The 12,055-nt window shown below is 37.8% G+C and overlaps 1 protein-coding gene across 1 annotated transcript in view; it reads right to left on the bottom strand.

Annotated features, from left to right (window-relative positions):
* VAV3 (vav guanine nucleotide exchange factor 3) overlaps positions 1-12,055 on the bottom strand; it is a 411,833-nt gene that overhangs the window by 62,617 nt on the left and 337,161 nt on the right. Inside the window, exon 20 of the mRNA XM_002715817.5 lies at positions 6,473-6,609. Coding sequence (XP_002715863.2) covers positions 6,473-6,609 — 137 coding nt within the window. The remainder of the gene's footprint in view (positions 1-6,472; positions 6,610-12,055) is intronic.

The raw sequence follows: 12,055 nt of genomic DNA, 5'->3' as shown, positions 1-12,055 counted from the left end.
AATTTTCATTAGTATTACATGAGTTAATATATGTAAAATACACTTAGAACTCTGTTTTGTACATGAAAATATATGATGAATATTAATTGTTGGAGCTGTTGTTGCCACTATTATTGCAAGAAATGAAAAAAAATAAGCGGGGGGAGGATGCTGTGGTATAGTGGGTAAAGCCATTGCTTGCAGTGCTGGCATACCATATAGGCACCAGTTTGAGTTCCAGCCGCTCCACTTCTGATCCAGCTCTCTGCTATGGCCTGGGAAAGCACTGGAAGGTGGTCCAAGTCCTTGGGCCCCTGCACCCATGTGGGAGACTTGGAAGAAGCTCCTGGTTCCTGGCTTCAGATCAGCAAAGCTCTGATCATTGCAGCCATCTGGGAAGTGAACCAACAGATGGAACTCCCCCCTTCCTCCACCCCGTAACTGCCATTCAAATAAATAAATCTTTAAAAAAATAAAAGGGAATTCTGCCCAATTATGTCCAAATTAAGGTAGGAGTAAAAGAGTAGATAAGATAAGACAGATTTCACAGTATAACTCCAAGTGAAATGCCAAGGAGTGGGAGGTAGCGGTGTGTGAGAGTGATGATGAAAACGTAATTAGTGGGAGAATGATAAGATCTGAAGTCAGAGAAGAAGGCAGGGACTGCAGCACGAATCCTCTAGGTCACAAATTCATTCATGCTAAGGTGTGAATTATGTACGGTTACAAAGGAGATGCTGAAAGACTTTAGCAAGAAGTATGTAGTTGCATTAGGATTTTACAGGGGTTGCTGGTGAGTGTTGCAGGCAAATTTTGGAGGTGAGGAGATCAGTTAGAAAATGGCAATTGCAGAGATCATGCGAAAACTGATTAGAGGGGAGATGGAGAAGAAATTCATTGGGAGTGATTTAGAACATAAAATGAGGAAGACTTCATGACAGAAGAGAGTGAGTAGAAAGAATAGACTTTATGAAGATTTCAGACCTGCATGCAAGAGGATAGATGGACCGGATGGTTTTGCCATCAATCGCTAAGGAGATGGAGTACTTGAACAACACTATCAATTACTTTGACCTAACTGACATTTGTAGAACTTTTTACTCCCAAAAGCAGAATACATGTTCTGTTCAAATGCACACAAAAAGTTCATCAAGATAGACCACATTCTGGGCCATAAAACAATTCTTAATAAATTTTAAATTATTCAAGTCACACAAGCTATGTTCTTTTATGATAAGGAATTAAGTTAGAAATTGGGAATAGAACTATGTCTGAGGAATTGCTAAATTTTTTGGAAACTAAAGAATGTATTTATTAATAACCCATAAGACGTAAATGAACAGGTAATTAGAAAATATTTCCAATTGACCGGAAATGAAGATCTATCATTTTAAAATTTTTGAGTGGTAGCAAAAACAGAACTTAGAAATTTAGAGAACTAACTGCCTATAATGGAAAGAGAAAGGAGAGTGTTCAAATCAATAAGCAAACACTCTACCTTAAGAAACTGGAAAAAAGGAGTGAATTAAGCACAAAGCAAGGAGAAGAAAAAATAATAAAGATCAGAGTAGAAATCAATGATATAAGAAAAGAAAAACAATAGAAGAACCAATGAAATGAAAATCTGGTTCTATGAGAAAAATCAATAAAATCCATAACCATGTAATCAGACTGAAGAGGAAAAAAGGACATTACCAATCTCAGAAATGAGAGAAATAACACCACTACAAACTCTACAGACATTCAAAGGATAAAGAAAGAACACTGCAAACATCTTCATGCCATTACATTTGACAACTTGGACAAAATGGACAAATTCCCTGAAAAAATCAAACTATCAAATCTCATGAAAAAAAAAAAAAAAAACAAACAGATGACCTGAATAGCCCTATATTACAGAAACTGAATTGTGGTTTAAGAAGATCTTCCTACTAAGGAAACTTAAGGCCTAGATAACATTCCTGACAAATTCTATAAAGCACTTCAGGAAGAAATAATGCCATTTCTAGAAAACCTGTTACAGAAAATTGAAGAGAATAGTTCCAATTCTTTCCTTGAGCATTACATGTTATCCAAAACAGACAAAAACAATTCAAGAAAATAAAAAATATATAAAAGGATAATCTATCATTGCCAACTGAGGTTTACTGAAGGAAAGCAAGCTGGGTTTAATAAGTGAAAAAAATCAATGAAATCCACCTTATTAGTAAACTGGAAAAAGGGAAAAATGATATAAACATTTCATTTGATGCAGAAAGCATTCAACCAAATCTAACATCCATCACTGTTTAAAAACTCTCAGCAAACTAGGATTAGAAGGACATATCCTCAATCTGATAAAGGGTATTAATGAAAAACTAAAGATAGCATCATACTTGCTGGTGAAGAACTAAATATTTCCCTCTAAATTGAGGAATAAGGCAAGGATGTGCACTCTTACTATTTGTATTTAACATTTTATTGGATGTTCTAGGCATTGCCACAAGGCAAGAAAATGAAAGGTTGGGGGCCAGCATTGTAGCACATGGGTAAGCTGTCTCTTGCAACACCAGCATCCCGTATCAGAGTGCTGGTACCAGGTCTGACTACTCAGCTTCCAATTCAGCTTCCCGCTAACGTACATGGGAAAGCATCAGAGGATGGCCCAAGTACTCAGACCCATGCCAACCATGTAGGAGACCTGGATAGAGTTGCTGGCTCTTGCTCTTGCCCTGGCCCACCCTTGGCTGTTATAGCCATTTGGGGAGTTAATCAGCAGATTAAAGATCTCTCTCTCTCTCTCTCTCTCTCTCTCTCTCACACACACACACACACACACTGCCTTTCAAATAAATAAACACATTTTTTAAAAAGTAAAAGCATCCAGATTGCAAAGGAAAAAGTAAAATTGTTTATTCACTGACAACATGATTATCTATATAAAAATCCTGCTGGAATCAGGAAGAAAATCTACAAGAACAAATGAATTTAACCAGACTTACAAGAGAAAATTCAACATGCAAAAGTCAACTGCATTTCAATATACTTGCCATAAACAGCAGACATTGAAATTAAAACTATCACTGACAATAGCATCAAAAGGAAATAAGAAATAATTACAATAAATTTCACAAAAGACTGCATGACTTTAATTTTGACAATTACAAAACATGGCTGAGAAATTGAATATCTAAATAAACAGAAAGTATACCTAATTCAGTGATCAGAAGACTCAATGTTGTAAATTTTCCAATATTGATCTACAACTGAATATAACCCCAATCAAAATTCCAGCCGGCTTTCACTAGTGAATTGAAAAGATGATTTTAAAATTCATATAGAATGCAAAGAATTAAGAATAGCCAAGGGGCTGGCACTGTGGCATAGTGGGTAAAGCTGCTGCCTGCAGTACCGGCATCGCATAAGGGTGCCGGTTCGAGTCCCAGCTGTTCTACTTCCCATCCAGCTCTCTGCTATGGCCTGGGAAAGCAGTAGAAGATGGCCCAAGTCCTTGGGCCCCTGTACCCACGTGGGAGACCTGGAGGAAGCTCCTGGCTCCTGGCTTCAGATTGGCACAGCTCTGGCCATTGCGGCCAATTGGGAAGTGAACCAGCAGATGGAAGACTCTCTCTCTCTCCCTCTCTCTCTGTGTAACTTTGACTTTCAATAAATAAATAAATCTTTTAAAAATAGTTAAAACAGTTTTGAAAAAAAATAAACAAATTTGGAAGGCAAACACTATTGATTTCAAGACTTCTTATTTGCTGCAATTAATCAAGCATCATATTTGTACACAGATGGACAAAGAGATCAAGGGTCAAGAATAGAGAGTCTAGAAACAGACCTATACTCATAACTAAGGATAACTCTTTATCTACAAAAGTTTAAAGACAACCAAGTTGATCAAAAACTCTCAGCTCAACAAATGCTGGTTTAACACCTGAGTTTCCATGTGCCAAAAAATGTACACCTCTCATGCAATACACAAAAAAGACTCACAATGATCAATAAACCTAAATGCAAAACTGAAAACCACAAACATTCTAAAAGAAAACATAGGAAAATATCCTTGCAATTTGGGGATAGGCAAAGATTTCTCAGATGGGATACATACAGCTGATCCATAAAATAAAATGGCAAACTGACTATATCAAAAGTAAACTTCTGCTGTGTCTACAAAATTATTAATAGAAGAAAAAGATAAGCTACAGATCAAGAGAAAACTTACAGATCAGCAAATTTTATTAAGTACTTTTATCCAAAAGTAGAAAGGGAACTCTCAAAAATCTATACTAAGAAAACCCACAAACTCATTTAAAAAACTTGATGAAATATTTGAACAAGTACTTCAGCAGTGATGGCATATGGTTGGTAAACAAGCCCAAGAAAACATACCTAACATTATTAGTCATTAAAAAAAAGTAAATTCAAACCACAGTGGTAAAAAGACTAATCACACACAATGTTGTAAAGGAAATAGGGCACCTAGCACTCTCACTTGTACAGCGGATTGAAATATAGCACTGGTATGGTGACTTTGAAAAAAGTTTTGTAATTTCTGAAAACAATTAATCATATATATACCTCTGACCTGCTCATTCCTCTTGATATTTTTCCATAAAAATGAAAGCATAGTTCATATAAAACTTATTCTTGAATGTTCATAGAAGCTCTAAACAAATGATAACTTTAAAAGTCCAAGAACACATGACAAACAAGTCATGCTGTATCCATGAAATCATAATCAGCAATAAACTGTTTTTAAACACAGAAACATGGTTGGATCTCAAGATATTCATGCCGAGTGACAGAGATACAAAGAAAGAATACATATTATGTGATGTGCCATAACACTATAAAAAGTGTAACCTCATCTACTGTCTGAAGGCAGAGCAGTGGTCACCTGAGGACGGGGACAGGGTGGAATGGAGGGGACAGCCAGAGGGGCATGATGACTACAAATGGGCACAAAAATTTGGGGAGGGAGCTGACAGATACATTTATTATCTTGATAATTAGTGATAATTTCATTTATATATACATTTCTCAAACATAATAAGCTGTATACTTTAAATATGTACAGTCAGCATATCACAAAAGTAAATTTTGTTTTGGTTTGTTAAGTGGCATAAGAAATCCAAGTTGCAGCAGTTCTTGTAGGAGCTGTAGGAGTCTGAATTATGAGTAAGACACAGAAGGATAGATAACGAGTATAGTCTGCTATCTCAACAAGTTTAGCTTTAGGTATGGAAGAGAAAGAGGGTGGGAAGAGCATGAGAGGATAAGACAGCCTCACATAACCAGAAAAAAGTTTGAGTTATATGTGTTCTATAGTAGAGTCTGAGCATATTCACACTCTATAGAAAAGGTGGCAGTTGAGAGAAGGAAGTTGAAAATTTAGGGACAAGAACCAACTGACAGAATACAAGATGGAAAATCCAAGGTGAAAGATAAGCGTTGCATAAATGGAATCCTATGAGTACAAATGCAGGTATGTTTTGTGGTTAGCCTCAACAATGCAGGAGTGGACTGACAGGGAGTAGAACTGGGGAGGATGAGCTTTGAGAACAATAGGATACTTAAGAATGGTAGAACGTTGGAAAAGGCACTGGCCACAGCAGTGGAAATGGTGGTTGCACATAAATGCTCCATCCAGCGGCATTCTTACCTAACAAGAGGGTGGACAACAGCCTAGTTTTAAATAAACAGAACAGCTATCACATACATGTGAGTACAACAGAATGTTATCCCACACTCTTCCTGTTTGCTCTCTCTTTACCCCAACCAAATTTCACTCATGCATTAATCTATTGATCATCATCCCCAGTTCCTCAAAATAGATTTTTAACATTTGTTAACTTTTTGGGGAAGCATCTTTAACATGCACAAGGAGACACAGAGTAATTTAATGAACAATAGAGTTCTATTATTCAGCTTCATCAGATCTTAACATGATACCGTATTTAGCCCAATTAACAAAATCCTTGAACCAAATACAGGCATACTAGCTAGAAAAGATCTCACCACCAGCAAACATCAACATGCTCATTTACTTTCCAGGTTTTGTATGTTTCGTGAGTGATGCACTAAGTACCTCTTAGAACTTCATGTACTGTGGGCAGGCAAAAACCAAATATGGCCACAAATGGCCACTAGCAAGCTAACTAGTTGGTTTCCCTGAAGTTAACTGCTAATGTATGAAAGCCATGCAAATGAAATCATGCCCACAGGTACTAGGTTTGGAAAAATAATGCTCTGGCAAAGTATGAATTTTAATAAAAATATTAATTATGACTCACAGCACTGGCACTATTTTTCTTCAATACATGAACGCTCATTGCTACTTTGGCATTGGTAAATATGGGGAAGGTTAAGAATTATTTTTCTTTCACATCATGTAAAATCTCTGAAGCTGGAAGTATGTAATCAGTTTCTAAAGAGAAGAGCTTTATTCCATAAGCAGCAATAAATCATCCATTAAGCCTTTTAAAAAGATTGTAATTTGGACAAATACCTGCCAAAACAGACTGTGTGCATCTCCTCTGAGAAGTTCAACAGTATCCCCTGCCTGGATATGTAAGGGGGGTCCTTCATGAAGGCCGGGGGGTGGTGTTCCCATATAGTTCCTAATGACCTGCATCTTTGGTAAACCTGAAAACAAGCAACACACATTTTAGAACTCAGAAAGCAATAGTGTGTGAAGTCTAACTGTACTTTTTAAAAAATACTATTATTAACAATAAAAAAAATTTAATACCACTAAATCCAAGTAAACATTTGAAGTCATTCAATGCAATGCTTCTCAACTTTCTCATTATTTGAGATGGTGATGGAATAAGACACATATTTATACACTGATTTCTTACATACTTTTCCTCTCCCTTAGCATCAATCTCTTTTTCATTGAAAAAATATTTCTTTTGGCGGATGCCTGCTTCATAAAAAACACATCACGTAGGGTTTAATGGAAAAGAATCAATTTTTTCATCAACTCTATCCTTTCTGCCTATTACTTTCCTCTTGGGCCTTGGCTGATTTCATCACCATGGAGGCTCACCCCTTCTGTGTATGGATAACATTGCCCAGTATAAGGCTCATATCTTAAGGTTATCTTTGTAATTCAAAAGCAAAAAGGTGATGGATGTGCCACTGCAATACTTAAGACATTTATATGGAGAAACTCTTCAGGCTCAAATTTAGGCTTGCAAAACAGACCCAATAAAAGGGAACATGTCTAAACCAATAGCATCAACAATATTTGAAATACAGATCCATCCCTTCTCTTTGTATTTCTTTGAATGTGCAATGAAGGCCTCAGTTCAATATTTCATTTTTTGAGAACAGCAGCTTCAACTGCACACAGGTCTAATTGCACCAATATTGGTCATAAATGGACAACATCACAGCCATTTTTTCATTTAAGGGTGAAGCTGCTCTTTTCTAGAGAGAAATATCACTCATAAACTTATGTGTTGCACATTTGGGGACTTGAGCCATTGCTTATTACATATCCGGAATTTTAATTCTAATGACTGCCCATGCGGAAGCCGTAACTTGCTGAAAATGCTGCATGAAATAAAGAAGAGTGGATGGGGATGGCGCTGCGGCTCACTAGGCTAATCCTCTGCCTGTGGCACCGGCACCCCAAGTTCTAGTCCCGGTTGGGGTGCCGGGTACTAGTCCCGGTTGCTCCTCTTCCAGTCCAGCTCTCTGCTGTGGCCTGGGAGGGCAGCGGAGGATGGCCCAGGTGCTTGGGTCCCTGCACCCGCATGGGAGACCGGGAGGCAGCACCCGGCTCCTGGCTTCGGATCCGCGCAGCGCCAGCCATAGAGGCCATTAGGGGAGTGAACCAACGGAAGGAAGACCTTTCTTTCTCTCTCTCACTGTCTATAACTCTACCTGTCAAATATAAATAAATAAATAAATAAATAAATAAATAAATAAATAAAGGGTGGATGACTGCTATTCGGTCCTGAAGGTCCAAATCCCCTAGAAAAGACCTCAAAAGCAACATGAAATGTTCCAGCAAATAGTTAAATTTTTCAACATCAACATTCGTTCCAAAGGGGAGAAAACAAATTAAACAGAATTGCAAAGTTTAAGTCAACATTGTTTTATCAATGCAGGCAATCAGAAGGCAGAAGACTGGAAAACACTGTGCCCTTAACCCCAATTCAGCCGCTGTGTTTGTTCAGGCATGTTACGTGTTGCTCCATCTCCCCTTCACTTCAGTTCTTGTGCCATGAACCCCTGGAGGTCTGGCTTTCATCCTGCATCTTTCATGGACTCTTTCCCCACCAGATGTTGTAACGTAGTGCCCCAACACAACCTGCACACTTTATTGCCTTTCCCAAAAGCATCACCCAGCAAGAGAACTCTTCTGGGTGAAGTGTTTATCAGACTTGTTCTTCATATGCTGTTAACGCCCTAAGTAGTTACCATTGCTAACTTAAACTATACCTAAATATCCTAAACACACGACAAGTGACATAATGATCGATCAATAGGCAGCAGACGATGTAGGATCAAGCAGAATTTTGAAATATGGACTGTTGCAATTGACAGTTAATCCACGTTTGGGGAGAGTTACAGTTAGCCTCTATTTTACTGAGCATTTCCAGGGCCAGAAAAGTATTTCATTTGGTAGACTCCCTGGGTAATCTCACTTTTATGCCAATTTTTAAATAGAGGCTGGAGGTAAGAAAGAAGAGTTTTAAAACCTGAAATGGCTCATGGACATCAAATACTGAGGCTGTCAAGAGCCCTGGCCTTCTCTGCAGTTGTCTCTTGCCAAGACCCATAAAGGGAGAAAAGCAGCAGTGCCAAGTGACAAATGATGGACACAGCAGCTTTTTTATTGTCCACATGCACAAATGAGTCATTCTTGAAAAAAAGATTAAAAATTCATAGAATTTTTAGAAAAAAATTAACTTTGATGACATTTCAACATTCATGTATATACATATGGAATTAAAACCACTAACATGTCAAAATGTCATGTATCACAGTACCTAGGTTCAAAATCCAGCTCTGGCTCCTGATTCCAGCTTCTTGCTAACGCAGACACTGGGAGTCAACAATGATGACTCAAGTAATTGGGTTCATGCCACTCCCATGGGAGACTTGCACTGCGTTACTGGCTTCCAAGCTCGGCCTGGCCCAGCCCTGATCACTGGAGCATTTAGGGATGATAGCTTGCTCTCTCTGTGTCTCATTTTTAGACATGGGGTGGGCATTTAGCATTGGGGTCAGACACTGGTTGGGACACTGGCATCTAATCTCAGAATGTCTGGGTTTGAGTCTGGCTTTGCTTCTGATTCTAGCTTCCTGCTACCGCATATCCTGGGAGGCAGCAGGAATTGCTGAAGTATTTGGATTTCTATCATGCACATAGGAGAGGCAAAATAAATTCCAGTCTCCTGGCTGTGGCCTGGTCCAATCCAGGTTGTCGCAGGCATTTAGGGAGTAAACCAGTAGATGTTGTAAGCTCTCTGTCTCTCTTATCCTTTCAGAAAAAAAAATGAAATAAAAATTTAAAAATATACACATACTCAGGTTACATAGATGCTGAGATGTGAAGCATGCAGCAGTGCTGCCTCATGTATCTTTTTAGATGGGCCAGAATGCAGCACATGGCCTGGTAAAATCATAATATTCTAAATAGACAACAACACAGATATTAACATAGTATAATCAAGAAATAAGACCTACCTATGAAAATCAGAATGATGTACTTTGTTTTTATAGCTCATTTATTCCTAATTTTTTTCATAGGCTATCTTTCTGGCTATTAATTTCTTCTTGGTTAGATATAAACTTCACTGGGAAAGTTAGTTAGTAGCATACCAGAATGAGTGTGTTGCTCACCTTATACCTAAAACAAAAAAATGTATAACTCTTGCCAAGAATAATAGTTGAGCCCATGTAATACCCAAAAGAAATGGTTGCTAGCCTCAATTCAGACATAAAGAACTCACAAAGCCCAGTGTTTGACTCATATGATCATTCTGTGGGATGAGTTACAAGTTTGTGAAATAAAGGAATTTATATTTTGGGCTATTTGTTAGGGTAGGGTAAGCTTTGGCTATTTATTCATAATTGGTCAACCTTTCAATCTCTCAACATGATCATGATCTGCTGTCAGGGCTGCAATGCTACAGAGATCAAAGGATCAGAGGAATAAGACAAAGACACAGTGATATGATGAATTCTGACACTTTCCCCTTGCTTATGACACTAGCATATAGAAGGCGTTGCACAATCCTTGGGGGGGGGGTGTAAATGGTTGCATTCCAAAAGGCCTCTTTATATTCTTCCTTCTCACAAAAAAGTCACAGTAACAGTGCTGTGAATATAATCATGTTAGCTGATAAATAATAAATGCAATTAAAATAAAAAGAGAGAATGAGTTAAACTTCACATCAGTGCTCAACCATCAATAGAATACTTAACACAATCTACTATCACAGCAGGCATCACACTTCATAAATGAGATCAAGAACAGAGAAGAAATTAGATTTACAGATGTTCACATTTCAAATAGCCATTTATTGTTGATTTAGTGTAGTTCTTCTCCCCTTACAAAATATGCCCAGCAGATTTTAACCTCTCTTTAAAAATGTGCAGGACAGAACATTCACTCCACATACCCATGACAACTCAGTCATTGTTGCATACAATTGATTAACAAGGTCTTCCCATAAACTTATTCAAAAATCTCTGTGTAATGTCTCTCCATTGACCTGCCTCCTTCCATCTGGAATTGTGCTGAGGAAGGCACATCTCCTTTTCACAGATTAGCCTTTTAAAACGTGTTCAGGCTTAAAATTCCTAGTCTCTTAAAAAAATCATTCATATCTTCCTATGGTTATCTATACTTCAAGGGATTCTGACATGCAAAACAGCATAAACTACAAAAGTAGTTCTCTAGTTTCCTTCATTGATACTGATTAAATGGAAAAACCTTCATTAAGAACTATTTTAAGAGTGGGGCATTCGGCAGAATGGTTAAGATGCCACTGACGACACCTGCATCCCACATCAGAGTGTCTCTGCTTGAATCCAGCTTCACTGCTCCTGATTCTAGCTTCCTGCTAATGCACACTTCGTGAAACAGACAATGATGGTTCAAGTAGGTAGGGGCCTGTCGTCCACAGCTGAGAACTGGATGGACTTCCAGGCTCTTGGCTTCGGCCTGGCCCAGCCTCGGGTGTGAGTGAATAAATGGATAAGAGATCTCTGTCTCTTAAATAAATTTCATTAATTTAAAAAAGTTATCCTAAAATAATGAAAAAATATACATTTCATTACACCATGAACTCACAACTTATCCTAGAAAGCTGCTTCTTTCTTCTTGGGAAAACACATACCCAGTACTTGCTTTAGTTCCTTTCTGCCCCAGACTTGCATTTACCATGTATACAAGTACAGTTACAATGCTACTCCCTAAAACATAAATGCTTATTCTACAACTGCAAAATAATATGCAATTTCAACACACATATTTGGGCAATCTTGAAAATTCCTTAAACTTTATATAATCAATAATCTAAGGAAATAAGATTAAAATGGCTCGGTCAAAACCTGATCTCCTAACAAATGTTTACTTACCTTAGCTTGTTTTATTCCCTACAATAATCGTGTGTTGTCCAGCTAACTATAGCTTTAGTACACATGTGGCTTCAGAATGCTCAGGGAAAATGTACATTATCTTTTAACTCCACATTCCCATGAATGTTTTGAAGCCCCCCATATAGCTTTTGGACAGTTTGTTCCTTTAATGTTTATTCATTCTATTACTTTCATCCTCAAGTCATCCTTCTGCATAAGCAATCAACACAGAGCAGCACTGGTTACATTAAAATGATGGTTTACTCCATTAACTGTTGTGGGGCCCTGGTCACATAACTCAAGCCATGTGGAAGCATGTAGAATGCTAGTCTCCCAAACATAGTGTTTATGAAAGAAAGACCTACAACAAGATTTCCTTTCAAATATGACTTCAATTCCTCTAAGTGTGACACATATCCACAAATAAAAAAATTTTTGATTTTTAAGATGTTAGTTCTAGGCAGAACCTCATCAGAATATCTGTCAT

This window comes from Oryctolagus cuniculus, chromosome 7 (assembly GCF_964237555.1).
Source record: "Oryctolagus cuniculus chromosome 7, mOryCun1.1, whole genome shotgun sequence".
Classification (NCBI taxonomy): domain Eukaryota; kingdom Metazoa; phylum Chordata; class Mammalia; order Lagomorpha; family Leporidae; genus Oryctolagus; species Oryctolagus cuniculus.
The sequence above is the reverse complement of the archived record's forward strand: the minus strand, read 5'-3'. Positions and strand labels throughout refer to the sequence as shown.